The 24,646-nt window shown below is 49.7% G+C and overlaps 1 protein-coding gene across 9 annotated transcripts in view; it reads right to left on the bottom strand.

Annotated features, from left to right (window-relative positions):
* Positions 1 to 24,646, bottom strand: part of CCDC38 (coiled-coil domain containing 38) — a 209,502-nt gene that overhangs the window by 80,765 nt on the left and 104,091 nt on the right. For 8 of the 9 annotated variants that reach the window (XM_029601566.1, XM_029601575.1, XM_029601573.1 and 5 more), the window contains exon 11: positions 11,529 to 11,574. In XM_029601566.1, the coding sequence (XP_029457426.1) occupies positions 11,529 to 11,574 (46 nt within the window). The remainder of the gene's footprint in view (positions 1 to 11,528; positions 11,575 to 24,646) is intronic. The other variant, XM_029601574.1, reaches the window with a different exon arrangement.

Below are 24,646 nucleotides of genomic sequence, written 5' to 3'. Positions count from 1 at the left end.
TGTACCCAAGGCACTTCACCTGGGATGGGATCCAGAGAGGCCCGCTCTAAGCACACCTTCTCCAAACCGTCCCGCACCAGGAGCCTTGACATCCAAACGGTAGTGCCGGGAAAAAGTATGCAAAGATTTCCACGTGGCCGCCCTGCAAATCTCTTCCGCCGAGATATGTCGACATTCCGCCCAAGAAGTGGCCTGAGAGCGAGTAGAATGGGCACGCAGCCCCAAGGGCAGGGACCGGCCCTGCAACATATACGCCGAATTGATGGCCTCTTTCAACCATCGTGCAATGGTAGTCTTGGACGCCACATTGCCCCTTCGAGGACCACTCCAGAGCACGAACAGATGATCGGAAACCCGAAACGCATTAGTTACTTCCAGATAACGTAACAGGACGGGCCGCACATCCAATTTACGGAGGTCCTTAGCCAAAGGATCCGAATCATCGAGTTGCAAGAACGACGGTAACTCAACCGACTGGTTGACATGGAAAGAAGAAACCACCTTGGGTAAGAAGGATGGAACCGTACGCAAGGATACCCCTGACTCCGATATCCTCAAAAAGGGCTCCCTGCACGACAAAGCTTGAAGCTCGGAAATCCGACACGCCGAAACAATGGCCACTAAGAACACTTCAGTGTCAAATCCTTCAAGGTGGTTTTGCGAATAGGCTCGATCGGAGCGCCACACAAGGCCCGAAGTACAACATTCAAATTCCAGGACGGACAAGGCTGGCAAATCGGAGGCCGCAGATGTTTCGCCCCTCGCAGGAAACGCGCTACATCAGGATGAGCCGCCACTGGTTTCCCCTGAATCAAACCACGTAAGGAACCCAGCGCCGCCACCTGAACCCGCAAGGAACTATATGAAAGACCCTTAGACAAACCGTCCTGCAGGAACAGAAGGATATCCGGCACGGTCGCTCGCTTAGGAACCACGTCCCGGTCCAGACACCACAATTCAAACAACTTCCAGACCCTAACATAAGATAAGGAAGTAGACGTCTTCCGGGAGCGTAATAGAGTAGCGACCACCGGTTCCGCGTAGCCCTTAGATCTCAGCCTTTGCCTCTCAAAAGCCAGGCCGCTAGACAAAAGCGATCGACCTGGTCGAAACACAGGGGTCCTTGGTGCAGAAGGTCCGGAACATACGGGAAACGGAGAGGCTCCTCTACCGCCAGGTTCAGGAGGTCTGCGATTCACGGGTGCCATGGCCACTCGGGCGCCACCAGAACAACGTCCGCCAAGTGTGCCTCAATCCGCCACAACACCTTTCCTATGAGTGGCCACGGAGGAAACACAGAGTAGTACGTCCGTCGGCCATGGAAGAGCCAGAGCATCTACTCCCTCTGCTGCCGTCTCTCGCCTTCGAGCAAAAAACTGAGGCGCTTTCGCATTTATTTATTTATTTTATTTAAAAACTTTTCTATACCGTCGTTTAGTAATGTACCATCACAACGGTTTACATTTAGGCATGAAATATGTTTGGTTTCTAGGTTATCCATAGTGTGCCAATATTTACGGTTACATAGATCAATAATATACTCTAAATGAGAAGTGGGATGAGGTTTGCCCCCCTGCACAGGCTGACCGGCGCCCGAACGACCAAAACGGCGCCCGCGAAAGGACTGCGAATAAGATTGTTGACGCTGTGCACTGTGGCGAAAAGAAGAAACGGATCCCCGGGAGCCTTGAGGCCGGCGACTACCGTGAAAACGCGACCTGGAAGAGCCAGCCCCCCGAGACCGCGGCCTGTCCTCCAGTAAACGATGAACATTATTCTCCCCCAGGGATTCAATCAAATCTTCCAATTCTTTACCAAACAACAGTCTCCCCTTAAAGGGCAAGGAACCTAGCCGTGCTTTAGAAGTCACATCCGCCGACCAATGTCGTAACCACAACAGCCTCCGCGCGGCCACCACCGAAACCATCGTCCTGGCTGAAGTGCGAAGAAGATCATAGAAGGCATCCACACTATAAGCGATCACCGCCTCCAAGTGACTCGCTTGGCGTGCTTCTTCCGGCGACAGAGACTCATTGGCCAAGAGCTGCTGTGCCCAGTGGAGACCTGCCCGAAGGGAAAAATTACTACAAATCGCCGCACGAATTCCCAATGCAGAGACTTCGAAGATCTTTTTCAGCTGCACCTCCAGCTTCCTGTCTTGCAAATCCTTAAGAGCAGTACCTCTGGTGACCGGAATGGTGGTTTTCTTTGTGACCGCCACTACTGCCGAGTTTATCTTCGGCATGCGCAGCATGTCCAGGGCGTCCTCCGGTAAGGGATAGAGTTTATCCATCGCCTTCGCCACCTTCAACCCCAAATCCGGAGTGTCCCATTCCTTAAACAGCAAATCCAAGGCAGAAAAATGCAAAGGGAAGACTAAAGGAGGCCCCCGGAGACCCAAAATGACCGGGTCCGTTACTCCGAGCCGGGACTCCTCCTCCGGCACCTGGATCCCTAATTCCCCCAGAATTTCCGGGATAAGAGGTCCCAGCTCCTCCTTCCGAAACAAACTGATCACCATCGGGTCAACCCCCTCGGTAGCATGGGCCCCTCGGGAACCCGAGGCCCCTTGGTCTCTGTCCCCATCAACCCCCCTCAGGGGCTGGGACAGAAGCTCTGTATCCCCGGACGGGTCCTCCGGCTCATCCATGTCCGTGGTCGATTCCAGCTCCCCCCTGGGAACCGAGGACCGGAGTGGTCGAGCCCTACTCTGGCCCTCCGACCCCGGACCTGGCTTGGACCTTTTCTCCACCCGAGGCCCCGAATCCGGAGTGGAGGTCTCCCATGCCCACTTCTTGGCCCGTCTAAGGGCCTTGAAGGCCTTATGCATAAGCAGAACAAACAGGAACCCAAAGGACGAGTCTGAGTCCGAGGCCTCTTCTTCCGCCCCCTCAGAGGGATGTGGAGAGAAAGCCCCCATGGCAGAAGCGCAACTGTCCCCCTTGGGACCCCCCTGCTGCGGTGATAACCTCGGAGGGTCGTCCTCCCCCTCACATGCCGGCAACGCGCCTGCCACGGCTTCCCTCGGACCTAAAATGGCCGCTGTTCCCGCCGAAAACGCCGGCGAAGAAAACAAAATGGAGCCCGGCCCCGGCGTCCCCGAAGCCGGCCCCGCACTAATCGCCGGCCTGCTGACCTTGGGACCGGCGCACACCTGCCTGCTGCCCCGGGACCCTGCCGGCGTCGCGGACCCCCCCTCCCCGCCAGAAATGCATGACGAACACAGGCTGTCCCTTGACGGCCGCGGACCCGCAGGCCTGACATGCAGCTCTCCGCGGCATCGCAGCCCCGAGGAGGAAAAAAGGGTAGGCACAGTACAAAAAAGAAAAGATCTCCCCGATGACGGCGGTCCTCTACCTCCCCCCTCACAGGAACAGGACAGGAGAGACGAGGCGCAGACAAAAGAAGAAAAACAGGCAGTACTTTTTTTTTTTTTTTAACACACAGACACAGTTACCGGCAAATCAGGTCCGGGTCCAGCTGGGGGGAGGGAACCGGGCACCCCGATGTCACCCCCAGCCCTGATAGACGCTGACAGTGGAGCTCCCCCACATAACAGCGGTCTCAACCAGAGGGGATGGTCCCCTCAGGACCTCACTACCCTCTGGGAGGCAGGCTCGGTGACCAGCAAGCAAGCCTCTGTGGTCCGAACTCCAATCCGGCTTCCTACTCTCAAACTGCTTTCTCTTCCTTTTTTTTTTTACATACTAACTACCACCTAAATCTAGGCCTCAGCATAGACTGTAGGTATGGCACCCTCTCCACCTGCTAGGAGACAGAAGAATACTGCCGGACTGTAGGTGGCACCAGCCTAGATATAGGCGGAGTTTTTGTCTGTAAACTTCTGTCTCCATCTGCTAGAGGGGGGGCCAAACCCAGGAGTCTGGACTGATCCGGGTACGTACAGGGAAATGCAGATTAGTGCGTTCTCCTGCTGGTCAGAGGGAGCATAGGACGCAGGCAGACCTCGAGATTTAGAGAGATTCTGGGGATTAGGTTCAAAGTGAGCAAGTTCTTAGAAATGAGGAAAAAAGGGAGGGAAAAATCCACACCAGCTTTTTGTGCTCTATCCTAGGTTTTCTGGACCATAATAAAATTGGAGCCCCACAACTAAGACAGGAATCACCAGGGAGTGGCTTCTCCCATGAACATGCAAGTCCATTATTATTACAATACAGTGTTGTCTTCTGTACCTAACATGTATATGAAATGTTGGCTTACAGCAATAGTGCCTCCACTCCTGTCAAAATTCTAATTTTAAAAGTTGCTGCTACATTAGAGTTGAAACTTTTTTTTTCCTAAAATGGCTCAGGTTTAGAACTGACTAGAGTAGCAAGCAAGAAAACATTTTCCAGGCCTCCACTCTCCTTGAGCCCTTTGGTTTTTTTCCTCCATGGCTTGTCCTATCAATTAGGTAGAATTTAAAGCATCAAACTGGTGATTTGGGGCATGCTCAAAATTTTTCAAAAAGGTAAGCGGAATATTGTAGGCCCACCACCTAATTCTTTGGATCCTATTTATTTCCACAAAAAATACAATTTTGTATTTTAGACAGGCAGCTTTTCACCCTTACTACATTGCCATCATACTCAGGGGAAATTAGAATTCTGTCATTAGACAGAGAAACTGCTGCTTTAAATTAGGATTTCATTTACAATACATACATTATATTGTGCTAATAAAGGGCTTGCATGATTTTAGAGGTATATCACTGCTTTTAATTTGCTGAAATTGTGAAGCAAACTAATCACACACAAAATTCTTAATTGACTATATTAAAAAACTCATGCAAATTTCTTTTTTTTTTTTTTACCATACATGCTAAAAAGCCATTTAACAGGCAATGTACTACATTTCTTTGTGTGCCCACTAAAATAAAGCTTCTATAGCAGGCACACTAAAAAGCATGATCCTAGTAGTGAATCTCCACTAGATAGCATCATTCGACAGTGTACAGAAATGCCAGCAAGTGGGCTCCCATGTCCCTCCTGCACAGTTTAAGACACTCAAAAATGGCAAGGAAGTGTTCCAGAGTGGTTGGAGAGTTGGGCCACTCTAGATGGTGCAGGGGGATTTGATGATTGGGAGACCTGAATGTGGGTTAGAGCTATGAAAATGGGAGGGTAACCTAGATGAGGATCCTTGATTGGAGTGTTGATCATGAGGGATGCCTTGATGATGATAGGGCTGTTTGGGGGCTAGAGGCTTGATGTTATGTTGTGGAGTCATGATGTGGGGAGTTCTTGATCAAAGGTCATGCCTTGATGATGGATGGACTTTGATAATAACAATGGGCCCAGCCTGGATTGGAGGTTATGGCTGATCTTGATGAATGTCCCCATGTTAAATGGCTCTTTCACTTTGGGCCAATTAGCACGGGGATTTCAAGTGCACACTAATACTCAATATCCATTCTGAGGTGGATGTTAAATTTTACGCTTTAGCAGGAACTCACTAAATAGCAAACGGAGGAAAGCATATTATGCTATGTAGATGAAAATTATTTGTTACCTGCTAATTTTCGTTCCTGTAGTACCTAGGATCAGTCCAGACGGTGGATTATGTCCCCCAGTCCAGCAGATGGAGTCAGCACAGGCTTCGAGGGGGCGTAACCATATATACCACTACCCCCTCTGCAGGAGTTCAGTATCGAGTATATCAAAGCCCGAGTAGAAAAACACTCTGGATCAAGTTTGCTTAACCGTGTCATAAATGACAATTGTAACAACAACAGTGAACTGTAGAAAAAAACCAACCAACTTGTAGGGAGTTATGAAAGTAGAGAGTGGAGGAGCAGAAAGAAGCAGGACTAAGAACCCAAACGTGGTGGGCGTCTGGACTGATCCTAGGTACTACAGGAACGAAAATTAGCAGGTAAGAAATAATTTTCATTTCCCTGTACATACCAGGATCAGTCCAGACGGTGGGATGTACCCAAGCTTCCCTAACTCGGGTGGGGTCCTGCGAGGCCTGCTCGGAGAACCTGCTCGCCAAAGTGTCCAGAAACTGAAGAGGCGAGATGCAGGCGATAGTGCCTCGAGAACGTGTGCAAAGATTTCCAGGTTGCTGCACGACAAATCTCCTGGGAAGAGACAGAACGGGCCTCCGCCCAGGAGGCTGCCTGAGAGCGCGTAGAGTGCGCTATGATGCCGCAAGGAGGAGTCCGTCCCGCTCCAATGTAAGAAGCGGCAATGCCAGCCTTCAACCACCAAGCAATGGTCGTCTTCGAGGCCTGAGACCCTTTCCTGGGTCCGGACCAAAGTACGAACAAATGGTCAGAAATTCGAAAATCATTAGTAGCCTCCAGATAGTGAAGCAACGTGTGCTTGACATCCAAGAGGCGGAGAGTCTTCGGCTCAGAGGAAGCGAAGGATGGAAGTTCCACCGTCTGATTCAAATGGAAAGACGACACCACCTTCGGTAGAAAGGAGGGGACGTGCGGAGAGAGACCCCCGAGTCCGTGAAACGGAGATAGGGCTCTCTACACGACAAAGCCTGAAGTTCCGAGATGCGGCGAGCCGAACAGATGGCTACGAGGAAGACAGCCTTGAGAGTGAGATCCTTAATCGTTGCGCTCCGTAGAGGCTCGAAGGGCGGTCCTGACAAGGTGCGAAGCACAAGATTAAGACTCCAAGAGGGACAGGGGTCCCGCAGTGGAGGACGCGTATGCTTGACCCCCTTGAGGAACCGTGCGATGTCCGGCTGAAGTAGGAGAGAGCCCCCATACTGCAATAGCGAACCCAGGGCGGAGACCTGAACTCGTAATAAATTATAGGCAAGTCCTTTGTCCAAGCTCTCCTGAAGAAACTGTAGAATCTGGGGCACCGAAGCCCGCGTGGGCCTCGTGCCCTGGCTGGAGCACCACACCTCGAAGACCTTCCAGACTCGAACGTAGGCTACTGATGTCGAAGTCTTCCGTGACCGCAACAGCGTCGAGACTACCGCCTCCGGATAGCCCCGGCGCCGGAGTCGACGCCGCTCAAAAGCCAGGCCGCAAGACAGAAGAGTTCTGCCTGATCGAAAAATACCGGGCCCTGATGGAGGAGATGGGGCAGGTGTCCCAGTCTTATTGGTCCATCTATCACCAGCTGCAGCAGGTCCGCAAACCAGGGCGACGAAGATCACGGTACCCTGATGTTGTTCTATTCTGCGGAGGGTTCTGCCCACCAGCGGCCACGGTGGGAAGGCGTAGAGCAGGAGATGTGGAGGCCACGGGAGCACCAGGGCATCCACTCCTTCCGCGCCGCGTTCCCTTCTGCGACTGAAGAAGCGCGGAGCCTTGGCATTGAGAGCGGACGCCATCAGGTCCAGGTGGGGGACCCCCCACCGGTGGACGAGAAGCCGCATCGCCTCGTCGGAGAGGGACCACTCCCCGGGATCCAGCTGTTGACGACTTAGGAAATCCGCCTGAACGTTGTCCACCCCTGCAATGTGGGAGGCCGCGAGATGGACGAGATGTCGCTCTGCCCACTGCATCAGAAGCACCGCCTCGATCGCGACATGCCGTCTGCGAGTACCTCCCTGTTGATTGATGTAGGCCACGGTGGTGGCGTTGTCCGAGAGGATCCTGACCTCCCGGTTCCGTAGAAGCGGGAGGAAATGCCGCAGCGCTAGACAAGCCGCTCTGGTTTCCAGCCGGTTGATGGACCACTTCGCCTCCACCGCGGACCACGTCCCCTGCGTGGTGCTTCGATCGCAAACGGCTCCCCAGCCGACGAGGCTGGCATCCGTGGTCACCACCACCCAATTGGGAACTTCGAGGGAGACTCCATGAGCCAGATTCGACGGGTCCAACCACCAACCCAGACTGTACCTGGCAGTCTGCGGAAGCGGAAGTATCACCTGATAATCCTGTGAGACCGGTTTCCAACGTGAAAGAAGCACCGTCTGTAAGGGCCGCAGGTGCGCAAAGGCCCAAGGCACGAGGTCGATGGTGGAGCCCATCACTCCCAGGAGCTGCAGGTAGTTCCAGGAGGTGGGTTCTGGTAATGCAGAGAATCGCCGTATGTGATCCCGCAAGGATTGGGCCTTGTCCGGGCGTAGGAAGACCTTGCCCTGACGCGTGTCGAAGCTCGCCCCCAAGAAGTCCAAGCGCTGAGAAGGAACGAGGGAGCTCTTGGAAAAATTCACTACCCAACCCAGGGATTGGAGCACCTGGATAACCCTGGCTACCGCCGACTGTCCCTGGGAGAAGGACTTTGCCCGGATGAGCCAATCGTCCAGATAGGGATGAACCAGAATGCCCTCCCTCCTGAGGGCCGCAGCCACGACCACCATGATCTTGGTGAACGTGCGGGGAGCTGTCACCAAGCCAAACGGGAGCGCTCTGAACTGAAAATGTAGACCCAAAATCTTGAAACGGAGGAAATGTCGGTGATCCGGGAGGATGGGAATGTGTAGGTCGGCCTCCGTCAGGTCCAGGGAGGCGAGAAACTCCTCCTGATGCACTACCGCAATCACCGAGTGAAGCGTCTCCATGCGGAATCGGACAACCCGCAGTGACTTGTTGACGTCCTTTAAGTCCAGGATGGGCCGGAAGGATCCGTCTTTCTTGGGCACGACGAAGTAGATGGAATAGTGGCCCAAGCCCACCTCTCCTAAGGGAACGGGAGAGATGGCCCCTATGTCCCGCAGCCTGTCCAGAGTTAGCTGTACCGCTCTTCTCTTGAGGTCCGAGCCACAGGGGGAGAAGATGAACCGTCCCCTTGGGGGGCGGACAAACTCCAAAGCGTAGCCGTGCTTTATGGTGTCCAGAACCCACTGGTCTGAGGTGATACACGCCCACTCCTCGTAGAAACTCGCCAGACGACCCCCAATCCTGGGGGTGGAGGAGTGGGCAAGGCTGGCATCATTGAGTAGACTTAGGAGGGGGGTTCCCCGATCCTGAGCCGTCTCGCGTGGGCCTGCGCCCACGAAAGGAGCGCGACCAGGGCTGCGATCTGGGAGCGGAAGCTCGAGGCCCCGCCGGCCTATAGCTTCTGTAGCGCCGCTGTGCCCTGGCTCTAGTTCGGGAAGAAGCAAAAGCCCTCGACGGACGATGTCTATCCTCCGGGAGACGATGAACAGCGTTTTCCCCCAGGGACTTGATGATCTGATCCAAATCCTCCCCAAAGAGAAACTTGCCCCTAAAAGGTAGAGATCCCAGACTCGACTTGGAGGAGGTATCCGCTGCCCAGTTGCAGAGCCACAGCAGACGGCGTGCCGCCACTACCGAAACCATGGATCTTGCGAGGACCCGAAACAGATCGTACAAGGCATCTGCCCTGTACGCAACCGCAGCCTCTAGATGATCCGCCTGGGCAGCCTCCTCGGCCGGCAGGTCCTGAGACGTGAGAAGTTGTTGCACCCAGCGAAGGCTAGCCCGCTGGGCGAGTGAACTGCACATAACCGCCCGCATTCCCAGGGCGGAAACCTCAAAGACCCTTTTGAGGAAGACTTCCAACTTGCGGTCCTGCGAATCTCGCAAAGCCACTCCGCCCGTCACTGGAATAGTCGTCCTCTTTGTGACTGCCGACACCGCGGAGTCCACCTTTGGGACCTTGATGAGCTCCAGGAAATCCTCAGGCAGGGGATACAACTTCTCCATGGTTCGGCCGACCTTCAGGGAAGCCTCCGGGGTATCCCATTCCCTGATCAGAAGCTGTAGTAATGATTCGTGGATGGGAAAAGCCCGGGACCTCGGCCAAAGTGCCACCAAGACTGGGTCCCCCTTCTTGGAAGACGTGACTACGGCTGGGGCCACTGGCGCTGGCGGGTCCAGATCCAACTACCGGAGGATCTGCGGGATAAGGTCGTCCAGCTCTTCCTTCTGAAAAAGGCGGAGCGCGCGCGGGTCATCCCCCTCCGGCGGGCCTTCCGCCTGTCCCAAATCCAGGGTGCCTGGCCATCCGCCTCCGGGACGGAGGACGCCCCCACCGCTATGGGGGTCAAACGGACCCGGGTGTGGAGCTGGGAGGCCCCCGCCCCTGAATCCGAACCCACCGGGCCAGGGGGGGCTTGTGGTGTAGGTGTGATCCGTGGCACCTTGGCGAGGGGGGGCTCCGTGGGTGCTTCCAGACTTTGCAAGTACGCCGAGTGCATCAGCAAGATAAACTCCGGGGAAAACCCGGCCTGCTAGGGGGGGCCCCGGAGGAAGAAAATTCCGGCGGTTCCAGGGCCTGAGAGCTGTGCTCCGTGGACAAAAACGGCGGAGGCCTCTCACTAAAATCAATGTCCCCCTGCGCTGCCTGAGTCTCCTCGGCGCGCTGTGTATTCAAGATGGCCGCCGTTCCTGCCAAAAATGGCGGAGTGGCCGGCCCGCGCTGCCCGGGCAAAGAAGGTAAAAAAGAAAATTCGCTGAGGGGCTGCGAGGTGCCTTCCCCCCCGGGAAGACACCGTGCGCAGATGCCCTCGCGGGAAATCCGGGACCCCGGTTCGCCGCAGGATGAATAACGCGACGGCCGCAGGGCCGCCAGTAAAAATAAAATGAAACAGCCTCGGGGGGGGGCCAAGCGTGAGGGGGGGACAGCCGCGGGGGGGCCCGGTTGGCCTGCGCTGCCCGCCGTCCGAAAATGGAATGAGGTGCCGCGGGGGGGCCTGCACGGCCGCGCTGCCCGCTCAGGAGATCCCTCCCTTCCTGTCTCAGCAGCCCACGAGGAGCTGTAATCCGATCGCGGGGAGGAAGTCACGAAGAGGCCGGCCCCACCGGCTTCCGCGAGGCACCGGAGCTGGGAGGCTGCGAACAAAAACTTACACAAAAATAAATACTCTGCAAACTTACCCCCGGCCAGAGGAACCAAGGTCGCGGGAGATAGCACAGAAGAAGGACAGAACAGAAGCCACGCCTCCCCAAAAATTGAAGAACACTTTTTTTTTTTTAAACTTGATCCAAACTGCTTAGAGAAAAACACAGAAAGAGGAAAAACAGAAGAAAAGGAATTCCCTGTCAGCTTGGGGAAACTCTGATTCCCCTACTCGCATCTGCTGGAGTCAGAAGATACTGAACTCCTGCAGAGGGGGTAGTGGTATATATGGTTATGCCCCCTCGAAGCCTGTGCTGACTCCATCTGCTGGACTGGGGGACATAACCCACCGTCTGGACTGATCCTGGTACGTACAGGGAACATACATCTGTTTAAGGTTCATTTGCATCTAGCATTCCACTGGAGTCCAGTTTAGCATGCACACCAGAGTCTTAGTGCACCACAAACAATTTAGTGTGCATGCTAAATGCCTTCATATTCTCACTAAGCTTTAGTACATAGGTCCCTAAACAGCAAGGTGTGCAAGAGTAAGGTAATGTCTTCCTGAAAAAATGCTGAACACACCGTCAAAATAAAGTGTATTTATTAATATACTTTAACTGTTTCAGTCCCTGATGAGAATTCAGGTACAAGTCAAAACATTAAGGTATATTGACAAAAGTGAACCTGAAAATTGCAGGCTGAAGTCTCACACAGTTATACAATTTTTTAAATCAGAAAATCATTTAAACATTTTAATGCATTAAAATTTGGTTATCTATTGGAAAAAACTTGTCATTTCAGTACCTCCTCACTATCCGATTCGTCCAATGGTGAACGGACAGGACTCCTACTATAAGAAAAAAAGAACAAAAAGACATTTCTATTTCATTTCTGATGCTTTTCTTGTTTTTTTTATTATCAAATGGCCAGGAACAATATAAACCTTTTTTGTTAAAGGCAATGTATTAACAGTCAATCAGAAGTCAGCCAGATTGATAGTACAGCTGTACATATAATCACTGTACATCTTTCTAAGGTAAAGATATGTTAAGGAGAGGTATTTCTTATTTTTCAGTTGTGTTCTGATGTTTATGCACCTCTCTGGCCTCTGACCACTTTTCTGACTCATTAAGCTCTGGCACTCTGTGGGTTATAAAGACAAGGAATTGAAGAAGATCCTGGAGTAAAATTAAAATTAGAGTTAATTACTTTAGTAAGTGTTTATTCAGCAGCACTATAACACCAGATTTCAGAGACTCTGTCAGTTTCTGTCAAAGTGAAATTTGACAAGTTTGGAATATACTAAAATACAGCTGTCAAGAAATACACAGTAGGCTCCTGTTTCTCTGGAAGGATAATCTCAGGAAGATCTCTTTCCAGAGGATGTGGTCAAAGTGACTAGTATAGTGGGCTTTAAATGAGGTTTGCATAAGTTCCTGGAGGAAAGATTCATAACATCTTCTTAGCAGATAGACTAAAGAAAGCTATTGATATCCCTGGAATGGTTAGTAGGAAATGGATGTATTTTATCAGATATACCAGGTTCTTGCAACTCAGACAGGCTGACTTTCAGAAACGGGATGCTGGGCTTGATGGCCCTTGGTGTGACTTATCATGGCATTTTTTATGTTTTTATGAAGACAATATACAGCCAGCCATGTGCGAATAAAGTTAACTGACAAATTTGGCCTGTTAAGTTTCGGCTGAATATTTAGTCTAAAGTTAACCAAAGTTCTCTGGTTAACTTTGTACCTGGAAGAAGGGCATGTCATTGTCTGTCACCTCTAATGAAAGGGAGAGGCATAGGGACTGAAAAACGTGAAGAGCTTTGTGATGCGAAAGGAGCAGTGAAAAGGATAGGGTGACACATCCAGTAAGCATAAAACAGTAACACAGACCAGGAAACTGAAGAGCTAGTAAGCCGCTAACTTTAACACAGGCTTGTGCGTGAAAGCCTTCCCAGCGCTGCCAATGATCCCAACCCTTGTGCAATGATTGCTTTGCTTGCCTGAACAGTCAATTCAGAAAAGTACACTGCCACCGTTTTATACACATATGTATATTTAGCTTAGCTTTATATGCTTTTTCTACCTCTATTCATACAAATGCTCTTTTGATCTGTGATATTATTGCTAAGAGAAAATATAATCACCCTTTCTATATTATTACTCTTGCCAAGTATTATTGACATTTATATAGAAATATACTAAAATAGGAGAGGGAAAGGGGGAAGGGATGATGAAAGCATGATCGGTTCTTATAAGCTGACAGATTAGTGACCAGAAGTGCTCACACTCAGCACAGGCACCAGCACAGGCACCAGCACAGGCACCAGAAGTGCTCACACTCAGCACAGGCACGGAATTGGGCAAAAGATCCAGGGGCTCCTCGGACCTGTGCATGCTACAATAAAAATATTATCAAAAGGAAGATAAAAAAGAAAAGGAAACTGGCAGGACCCTGCTAGAAAAAAACAGCTTCTGCAGCTCCAGAAATCTTTCATTGCAATAGCGTGACAGAGAGCAAAGAGCTGTGTCTGATGGGCTCTACGGACGAAAATAGACTGAACAGTCCTGTCTGAGAGGCAGGGAAGTGGCTACAGCTGCACAAGCTTAGTACAGCACACAAAGCTTCTAGAATATTTAAAATCAAGATTCCATGCCAGGCTCTGTCGCCCATATGTGAGGATTGCCATCTTACTTGTCCTTCAAGAAATTTTTTTTGGGCAACAATTTTCCTGGGAAAAAATGTAGCAAGTCAGCAGGGGGAAAATTTGAAACATCAGGGTTTGTCCAGCTAACTCATAAGAACATAAGATTTGCCATATTGGATCAGATCAAAGGTCCTTCAAGCCTAATATCCTGTTTCCAACAGTGGACAATCCAGGTCATAAGTATATGTCGGGATCCCAAAAGGTCGATAGATTCTATGCTGCTAGTGCTTATCCTAGGGATAAGTAGTGGATTTCCCAAATCCACCTTAATAATGGTTTATGGACTTTTCCAAAAACTTGTTTAAACCTTTTTTTAAACCCAGCTATACTAACAGCTTTTATCACATCCTCTAGCAATGCATTCCAGAGATGCATTATGCATGGAGTAAAAATGTTTTCCTATTTTTCCTAAACATATCTCCCAGTAACTTCATTGCATGTCCTCTAGTCTTTTTACTTTTTGAAAAAATAAACCAATTCACATTTACCTGTTCCACGCCACTTATTATTTTATAGACTTCTATCAAATCTCCTTTCAGCGTCTCTTCTTCAAGCTGAAAAGCCCTAACTTCTTTTACCTTTCCTCAAATGGGATTCCTTCTATTACCTTTATCATTTTAGTTGCCCTTCTCTGTATATTTTCTAATTCTGCTATATCTTGTTTGATATATGATGACCAGCACTGCACACAATACTCAAGACACACTAGCACCAAGGAGTGATACAGAGACTTTACGATATTCTGTGTTATACTCCATTCCTTTCCTAATAAGTACTAACATTCAATTTGCTTTCTTGGCCACCACCACCACACACTGAGCAGAGGATTTCAACATATTACCCACAATGATGCCTAGATCCTTTTCCTGGGTGATGACTCCCAATGTGAAATCTTGTAGTGTGCAGCTGTAATGTGAATTGTTCTTTCCTAAGTGCATCACTTTGTACTTGTCCACATTAAATGTCATCTGCCATTTAATTGTTCTGTCTCACAAGGTCTGCTTGCAATTTATCACAATCCTCTTGTGATTTAACAACTTTGAATAATTTTGTATCATCAGCAAATTTGATCACCTCATTCGTTGTTCCCATCTCTAGGTCATTTATAAAAAAATGTATATATTATATTTTATACATTTATATTAAAAAGCAGTGGCCCTAGTACAGATCCCTGGGGAACTCCATTATGCACCTTTCTCCACTGAGAAATTGACCATTTAGCCCTATCTATTTTCTATCTTTTAACCAGTTATCAATCCACAATAGAACATTGTATCCTATCCCATGAATGCTAGTTGGTAACAGTGTCAGCTGAATATGAAACCACCAACCCTTTCCATAAAAAAATTTTTCTGAGAGAGAGATTACATTTTTTTAATCAGTAATATAATGCATTTTGTCCATTTCAATAAAGTTACAAGAGGGTGTTGTTTTTTTTGTTTAAAAAAAATGTAGCAGATTGGCTTTGTCCAATGAAACTATATGTTCAGTAATTTTGTTCTTTATAATAGTTTCAACCATTTTTCTAGGCACTAGTATTAGGCTCACCAGTCTGTAGTTTCCTGGATGAGCCCTGGGACCTTTTAACTGGCAGTACACAAATCTCCTCCAATCTTCAGGAACTGAACACACCCTACTAATACTAACCCCACTGAGGTCCCACTACACAGTGGGTGATTTGGTGGGAAGCTTCAATTAAAGCAAGCCCTGCATAAATATGACAACTAAGCACTGTACCAAGATGGGGTTTCCTTCTATATGCTGGTGATAAGCTCCAATTGCACTGAGTTGTATTTTAACAGAGTTGACTTTAAGGCCAGACTCTGACAGATGTAGAGGTACTCAAGTAACTCTATATGGAGCAACAGAGGTGCCATTGAAGAGCATTTGAAGTGTTGTACAGTGGTCTTTTATTAGAACCAAGCTACAAAGGTTTGGAACAAACTTCACTTGTCCAATGGGTTGCTGTTCAAAAGAGTAAATTTATTAAATTACAAAGTTATACATTTTTTTCTTAAGGTGAAACTACCGGTCCCTAAATACAGACGTTTCGAGAAATTGTGTCGGGGGAGACCAAATCTGTAAATAAAAATTAAATTAAGTTATTAAATGTATGTGATAACATTAGAGAAACACGCCACCTGTGTCAAACCACATCCGCAACTTTAACTGAACACTGTAGAGTTTGTTGGATTCCATGCAGCCTTCGCATATTGAAAGGACCAAAAGCTTCATTCCGAAAACCCAGCATTTTTGACACAGTGGAATCAATTCTAAACAAATGTGCTTTGATCTTACGATTCTTATTTTCAAAACAACTAAAGATACTGCCTCGACACTCCAGGATCAGGTGAAAATGCAAATGAACATTTTGAGAAAACAACTTTCGGTTGACTTATTCTCTACACAACTTACTGATTTTAACACTAACCCGGCCAAGTTTCACCAATATTTGAATTTGCTGAAATATAAGAAATGTATTAGAGACGAACAAGATTACATCAAAGGATACATCTATTCATGGAGGTCTCAACCCACAACCAATGTAACAAAGTGACCTTTGAGTCTTCATTATCAGACTCCTCTGGGGATTAGTTTCCAGCTGCACAGATAGCACCCTTTTCCACTGTTTTCATCTGCTTTTGGAGTCTCATCTTCTTCCATCTTTTTTGGACCAATGCCAAAATTCTTGTCTACAGAGAACACAACGCCCTTGCACTCGGCCCTACAATGTGAGTCCGCTGCAGCCCAACTCCCAACATCAAGGACAGAAGGATCCATGGCAAGGACATTGGCCTCTTTAATTGTCAATTTATCCTTTCGGACTTTGTCCCTAACTGAAATCTCGCTACTAGAAAACAGACTCTCCCTCGTTCCATCTCCCTGGTATGAACCGTTTGAACATAAGAATTTAAGAATATGAAAACCTTTTATGTTCTTAAATTCATACCCATTTTCAACTATTTTTGTGACTCCTATATATCAAACTTTTTTTTTTTCACTTGCTCCAACCTCCCAGATGACTCCATCTTGCAAAAATCTACATGAATTCCTCCACATCCAATTGACCCCTTTTCTGTTATCTTTTGAATGCTTAGTACTTTTTAATTTGCAAAACTTTAAAACATATTACCATATGTCTAAATCTGATTGTGAATCTCTTGGTATCACTCACATCAGACACCTCTATTATCAAGCTCGCTAACAAAGGGGGTGGAAAGCCTAGTTGCTTACCTGTAACAGGTGTTCTCCTAGGACAGCAGGATGTTAATCCTCACATGTGGGTGACATCATCCGATGGAGCCCAGCACAGAAAACTTTTATCAAAGTTTCTAGAAACTTTGGCCAGGAGACTGAGCATGCCCAGCCTGCTACTATCTTTTTCGCTCATACTTTTTGCTACAAACGAGACTGAAGGGGGACCCCTGCTGGAAGCAGGGTTGGTGGCATGCTGGGCATGCTCAATGTGCCAGTCAAAGTTCTAGAAACTTTGACAAAAGTGTTCCGTGATAGGGCTGCACCGGATATTTAAGGTCTCTGAAATCACTAACGAATCGAGTTAGCAAGGGAAGGGTTACACTACCTAAACTACTCTGCCTCCTCGGACTTACCAGGGGTACCCGCTCCTCAGGGGCCTCACTTTCTCTTTGCTTTTCAGTCTGGAACCGGTACTCGCTCCTCGAGGGCCCTCATTCCCGGACTTGCTACTGAATACCACTTCTGCCAGGAAGTCATAGCTGCCTACAACATCAGTGAGTTACCATCTCTCTCTCTCAAAGCATTCCCTGGAACCAGGTACTCGCTCCTCGAGGGCCTACTTCTTTCCAGCTCCTGGGCTGCTTCCAAGAAACCATTGTGTGAGTGTTACCATCAAGGTTCTGTTCCTGAACTTTGCATACCCAGCCGGGCACTTCAGCTCACTACTGCCACCTCTTGTCGTTCAATATACTGTTTAATAAAAGAACTAGTGTGTGTCTGTCTCCATACTCTGAGCCTGACCAGTGGTCCCTCTCGGGATCTTCCCCCGGGGGCGTGGTCATCTGCTACCGGCCCAAGGATCCACCCACAACTACCTCAAACACTAACAGATTGCTAACTCCAGGGATCCGGCACAACTCAATGCCTTGCAGGCCATATCGGGCCTGGCCCAGCGCATTGTGGAGCAGCAAGATGCCTTGGAGAAACTTACTTCAGCGTTTCATCAGCTACACACACAGAAGGTTCAAGGCACAGCTTCCAACCATGAAGGTCAGTTACAGGAGGTAACTTTAAAAACTGCTGTACCACTGGCGGCTCCAATCCGCTTTTCCGGTGAAATCCAGAAGACCCGGGGCTTTTTAAACCAGTGCTGCATGCATTTTGCCTTACAGCCATCTTTATTTCCTACGGCTCTTTCCAAGACGACCTACATCCTTTCTTACCTGGATGGTAAGGCCTTGTCTTGGGCATCTACTTTGTGGGAGCACAAGGACCCAATTTTGCAGGACAGAGAAGGATTTATTGACTTGTTTAAATCCATTTTCAATGACCCTGCTCGAACTGCTGTAGCCGGTTCTGCTTTGGTGGAATTGAAGCAAGGCAACAGATCATTGGCTGAATTTGCCATGGAGTTCAAAACTCTTGCGGCAGAATTCCGCTGGGACCCCAAATGTCTCAAGACACTCTTTTGCAGAGGCCTGGATACCCGTTTAAAGGACGAGCTGGCTGCTCGCGAAACACCTGACTTGCTGGACGAATTAGCAGCTTTGGCCACTTGGATTGATCACCGGCTCTGGGACAAAGTGAAGGAACTCCAGCTTAGGGTGTTACCTGGGTTGAAGCAGGTTAGTTCTATATCCGCACCTTGGATGGTTCCAGTAATTCTTGCTGCTGATAAAGATGAACCGATGCAACTTGATCATGGACATTTGACTTCCAAAGAAAGAAGACTTCGGAAGAAGCACGGCCTTTGCATGTACTGTGGTCAGCCCGGCCATAATGTCTCTACAAGCTAGAGGTGTGCATTCGTTTTCGCAGTATTGGCAATCCGCAACATATATGTCCCTATTCGTTATATTCATGGGAAGGCGAAACGGATCGCGCCTCCCCATGAATATAACTTATCATCCGTTGGCTGCCATTTTGAAGGTGCCAATTTTAATTTTAATTCCTATAAAATCCGGTGTCGGCACGCGCAAGGGGGTGCACACATGTGCACCCCCTTGTGCGCGCCGAACCCGAGGGGAGCCCCAATGGCTTTCTCCATTCCCTCCAAGGCTGCTCCGAAATCGGAGGGACCTTTTTTTTGGAACCCCCCACCCTCCTCTCCCTTCCCCTATCGAACCCACCCCCCAGCCCTAACTAGATCATCCCCCCCCTTACCTTTGTTGTAGGCCCCGACACAGGCCGCTGAGTTGAGGCACTCAGCCACACCCCCGGACCGCGGCCCTGCCCACAGCCCCGCCCCCGGACCGCCAATTTTTGCAAGTCCCAGGACATACACATGTCGCGGGGCTACCGCCCCCGGACCGCGGCCCTGCCTCCAGACCGCCAATTTTTGCAAGCCCAGGGACATACGCTCGTCCCGGGGCTTGCGCACACCGCCAAGCCTATGCAAAATAGGCTTGGCGCACACAGGGATTTTTTTTAAGGGTTACGCGCTGTCATTCAGTGCTCGGTGACCATTTTACTGATGACCCAGCACTATATATACTTCACCACGAGGCTTGCAACGCACTTTCTTTGCAGGGGTGGTGTGGGGAGGTGGGCTTTGTGGAAGGAGGCTGCACTGAGAGATAGGCTAGTTAGTAAAGAAAAAAAAAAGCTATTTATTCTTTATTTAGCTGCAGTGCCAGCTAGCCCTGTTTGTGTTTTAAGCAGTTTATTATTTAGGTGATCTGAGACGGTCTCTGTGTGCCAGGGAGAGAAGCTGCTAGCAGTGCCATTTTTTTTCATTCACCCTCTGGGCTAGGCTGCAAGCAAGCATGATTTGGGTGCTGTGGCTGGGAGAGATATATTCAATTTTGCTAGAATTTGCATTGGAAAATATATTTCATCGATTTTCGTGCTGTGCCAACAATTCCAGCTTTTTAAAACTGAGTTTGTTTAATTCAACACACTCAGTCTCTCTGTGTACTGGGCGTCAGTGGGCAGTGGGTAGTTTAACAGACTGAACTTTATTATTGGGACGGTCTGTGCAGTGAAATCCCCAGCCTGCCTCTTTTGTGCTTACAAGCAAGCTACGTGTGTGTGCACACCACACACATTACATTAGTGCACAGCAAGGCACTGTGACAGTGGGCAGCCAGTAGGCACTAGGCAGTGACATTAAATCCATAATGTCAGGGAAAGCTAGATGTAGTCAAGTGATTGGGACTGGCAGAGGAGGCACTTCAAAAGACACTAGTGCCACTCCCCCATTAAAGTTAAAAAGGCATCTGTCGCAATCTAAACTCTTTGTAGGGGCAGGCAGTTCCATCCAGAAAAAAATGAAATCGGACCATGATGCATTGCCATCGCCACCACCTGTTTCTGACCCTGTAGTTTTGGAGGTGAGGGAAGGGGGAGGCTAAGTCATGCCAGACAAAATGTCGACACCCAAAAGCAGCAGGGGGACAGAAGTCTCGACTAAGATTTAGCATTGACAATGTAGCGCAGTCACTGTTTGCTTCTGATTCAGATGAAGAATCATCTTGTGTGGGATTCTCATCTGAAACGGAAGAAGTAATAGCCGACGAAGCTTTAGGAGGATCAGTTAGTCCTGTCTTAGCCTCCACTTCAGTGCAGCAGGGGAGAGATGAAACTGATGAGGAGGAGGAGGAGGAGGAAGAGCAGTCAGCGCAGGCACAGAGGGTGACTGAGGCCCCTGGCATTGCTTCTCAGGGTGCACTTACTACCTCAGCTCCAGTGCCAGCATCCACCCCCAAGGCTTTAGAGAAGGGAGGATCACGAAAGACATCTGCGATCTGGAGCCACTTTAAAGTGACGGATGACCCACGTTTTGCTCGGTGTAATTACTGTGGCAGGGATATTAGCAGAGGCAAGCAAACGGGACATCTATCTAATTTTGGCATGACGCATCATATGAAGAGGCAACACCCAACAAGATTACTGCCATCTGGGGATGGTGGCAGTACCAGTCAGGGGACCCCTTCCAAGCAGCGTAAAGTGGTTGAAAAGCAGCAGAGTCAGCCCACGCCCTCATCCCCTTCTAGCAGTCAGTTAGCAGGCCAGCAACCCCCTGACATGTGGCAGAAGCAACAACCCACCATGGAGGAAATGGGGTGCAGTGCGATAACGCTATCCCGGGGTAGGAGGCAGGCAACCTCAAAAGTTGTAACCAGGAGCATTGGGGAAATGATTGCCCTTGATGACCAGCCTTTGCAGTTAGTGGAGAATGTGGGTTTCAAGCGTTTTCTGAAGGTTGTAGTTCCAAATTACAAAGTCCCCTCCAGGACCACATTTAGCAGAAAGTTCATCCCCAGCCTGTACAAGCAGTGTCGCAGTCGCATGCAAGCGCTGCTACCTAAGGTAGAGGGGACAATGCATTTCACCTGCGATATCTGGACCGCTATGAATGCTGCACACTCTTACCTCTCCCTGACAGCACACTGGTGGGACCTGGCTGAGGCAGGGGCAGCCAGCAGCTCTATTACTGAACAAGTATCAGGGTGGAGGTGGGCTTTACTGCACACCCACCTGACGACCAGGCCCATCCCGCAGCCAATATTCTAGCATGCATCAGACAGATGCTGGAGGGCTGGCAACTACACCAGCGAGACAGGAATCCTCAGACAGGGTTCTTTGTCACAGACAATGGTGCAAACATGGTTAAGGCAATAAACGACGGGCGCTTTAAGAACATCCAATGTTTTGCACACCCTCTGCACCTGGTAGTGAAGTCAGCTCTGGGGTTGGATTCCAATGACAAAGAGAATGAATACCTGCATAGGTTTATACAGAAGTGCAACATAGCAGCGCACTTCCACAGAAGTGTTAAGGTGGGGCAGATTCTCTGACAAAAGCAGACTGATTTGGAGATGCCTCACAAGCGTCTCATTCAAGACATTGCCACCCGGTGGAATTCCACCTTTATGATGCTGGAGAGGTTAGTGGAGCTGCAGACACCCCTTCATGAACTTTCTGGTACAATGGACATAGGTGTGCAGAATCTCCTAGGGCATCATGATTGGTTAGTCATGAGTCAGCAGGTAAAAATTCTGCAGCCCTTCACAGAGGAGCTGAGTTCCAGAAGTGCCACCTTGGCTGGCATCATCCCAATAGTTAATCTCCTGGATGAACATTTGGAGGCCTTTAAACAGAAGAGGGAATGACAGTTGAGGTGCTGCACTGTCTGGACGTTTTGCAGCAGCGGTGGAAGAGAGATTAAGGCCTTTAACAGAACAGAACACATACATGCTCGCCACAGTCTGTGATCCCCGTGTGAAAGGGAAACTCGCCCTACAGTACGATTGTCTCTTATTGGTGAAGGACCTGCTGTTAAGAAACGTCCGTGAACAGGAGCGCCATAGGCAGAGACAGATTAGGTGTGAAGCAGAGGTGGAAACAGCGGGCACTTCAGAGAGTTGTGCTGCTAGCCCAAGCAGTCGCAGCACGTTGTCAGCGACAGACAGCGACAGATAGTACCTCCTCCTCCACTTCAGAATGCCAAAGGCATGTTGCCCATAAAGATTCATCTGTTGTGCGAAGGGCGAGAGAGAAAGCAGCTGGCATGAGTGACTCTCAGCCCACCCAAGCAAAGGAGACACCAGCACAGCTGTCAGTGACACAGTATCTTCTCAGAGACGACAGAGAACATGCAGACAGATCCGCTGGCATATTGGACACACAAGTCCACTGTCTGGCCACACTTAGCCAAGTGTCATATCCACTGGTCATATCCACTGGTCTTTTCAATGACAGGGGATATCATGAGCCCTCACTGCTCAAGGCTGGCACCAGAGTTGATGGAAATGCTAGTGTTTTTGAAAGTAAACATGCTTTTGCTTGGGTTTCCAAATTTTCCCTGTGAATGGTAAGATGAATAAAAGCAATTGAAAGCCTTGCAGCAGCTCCAACTGCCTCCTATGCTCCAGATAATATAAGCACTGCAGCACATGTACCTGACCTGAAACGCTGTGCCTGTCCGTCCACTGTCCAGGCCGTACGTCCCTACAAGGGCCTGACCGTCCACTGTCTAGGCCTTATGTCGCTACATGGGATTGACTCTGCCCTGTATTGCTGTGCCTGTCCGTCCAGGCCTTATGTCCCTACATGGGATTCACCTCTGTCCTGTACTGCTGTGCCTGTCCATCCAGGCCTTATGTCCCTACGTGGGATTCACCTCTGTCCTGTATTACTGTTCCTGTCCGTCCAGGCCTTATGTTCCTACAAGTGTTTGACTTCGAATGTTGTGCCTGTCCGTCCAGGCCTTATGTCCCTAGGTGGCATTGACTCTGTCCTGAATTGCTTTGCCTGTTCGTCCAGGCCTTATGTTCCTACAAATGTTTTACCTCGATTGCTGTGCCTGTCCGTCCAGGCCTTATGTCCCTACGTGGGATTGATTCTGTCCTCCATTGCTGTGCCTGTCCATCCAGGCCTTATGTCCCTACAAGGGTTTGACCTCGATTGCTTTGCCTGTCTGTCCAGGCCTTATGTTCCCAGAAGGGTTTGACCTTGATTGCTTTGCCTGTCTGTCCAGGCCTTATGTCCCTACAAGGGTTTGACCTTGATTGCTTTGCCTGTCTGTCCAGGCCTTATGTCCCTACATGGGCTTGACCTCTGTCCTCGAATGTTGTGCCTGTCTGTCCAGGCCTTATGTCCCTATGTGGGATTGACTCTGTCCTCGATTGCTGTGACTGTCCGTCCAGGCCTTATGTCTCTACGTGGGATTGACTCTGACCTCGATTGCTGTGCCTGTCCTTCCAGGCCTTATGTCCCTAGGTGGGATTGACTCTGTCCTGTATTGCTGTGCCTGTTCTTCCAGGCCTTATGTCCCTAGGTGGGATTCACCTCTGTCCTGGAATGTTGTGCCTGTCCGTCCAGACCTTATGTCCCTACAAGGGTTTGGCCTCGATTGCTTTGCCTGTCTGTCCAGGCCTTATGTTGCTAGAAGTGTTTGACCTTGATTGCTTTGCCTGTCCATCCAGGCCTTATGTCCCTACGTGGGATTGACTGTCCTCGATTGCTGTGCCTGTCCGTCCAGGCCTTATGTCCCTACGTGGGCTTGACCTCTGTCCTCGACTGCTATGCCTGTTCGTCCAGGCCTTATGTCCCTAGGTGGGATTCACCTCTGTCCTGGAATGCTGTGCCTGTCCGCCCAGACCTTATGTCCCTACAAGGGTTTGGCCTCGATTGCTTTGCCTGTCTGTCCAGGCCTTATGTTGCTAGAAGTGTTTGACCTTGATTGCTTTGCCTGTCCATCCAGGCCTTATGTCCCTACGTGGGATTGACTGTCCTCGATTGCTGTGCCTGTCCGTCCAGGCCTTATGTCCCTACGTGGGCTTGACCTCTGTCCTCGACTGCTATGCCTGTTCGTCCAGGCCTTATGTCCCTAGGTGGGATTCACCTCTGTCCTGGAATGCTGTGCCTGTCCGCCCAGACCTTATGTCCCTACAAGGGTTTGGCCTCGATTGCTTTGCCTGTCTGTCCAGGCCTTATGTTGCTAGAAGTGTTTGACCTTGATTGCTTTGCCTGTCCATCCAGGCCTTATGTCCCTACGTGGGATTGACTGTCCTCGATTGCTGTGCCTGTCCGTCCAGGCCTTATGTCCCTACGTGGGCTTGACCTCTGTCCTCGACTGCTATGCCTGTTCGTCCAGGCCTTATGTCCCTAGGTGGGATTCACCTCTGTCCTGGAATGCTGTGCCTGTCCGTCCAGACCTTATGTCCCTACAAGGGTTTGGCCTCGATTGCTTTGCCTGTCTGTCCAGGCCTTATGTTGCTAGAAGTGTTTGACCTTGATTGCTTTGCCTGTCCATCCAGGCCTTATGTCCCTACGTGGGATTGACTGTCCTCGATTGCTGTGCCTGTCCTTCCAGGCCTTATGTCCCTGGGTGGGATTGACTCTGTCCTGTATTGCTGTGCCTGTTCTTCCAGGCCTTATGTCCCTAGGTGGGATTCACCTCTGTCCTGGAATGCTGTGCCCGTCCGTCCAGACCTTATGTCCCTACAAGGGTTTGGCCTCGATTGCTTTGCCTGTCTGTCCAGGCCTTATGTTGCTAGAAGTGTTT

The sequence above is a fragment of the Rhinatrema bivittatum genome, chromosome 4, assembly GCF_901001135.1.
Source record: "Rhinatrema bivittatum chromosome 4, aRhiBiv1.1, whole genome shotgun sequence".
Classification (NCBI taxonomy): domain Eukaryota; kingdom Metazoa; phylum Chordata; class Amphibia; order Gymnophiona; family Rhinatrematidae; genus Rhinatrema; species Rhinatrema bivittatum.
The sequence above is the reverse complement of the archived record's forward strand: the minus strand, read 5'-3'. Positions and strand labels throughout refer to the sequence as shown.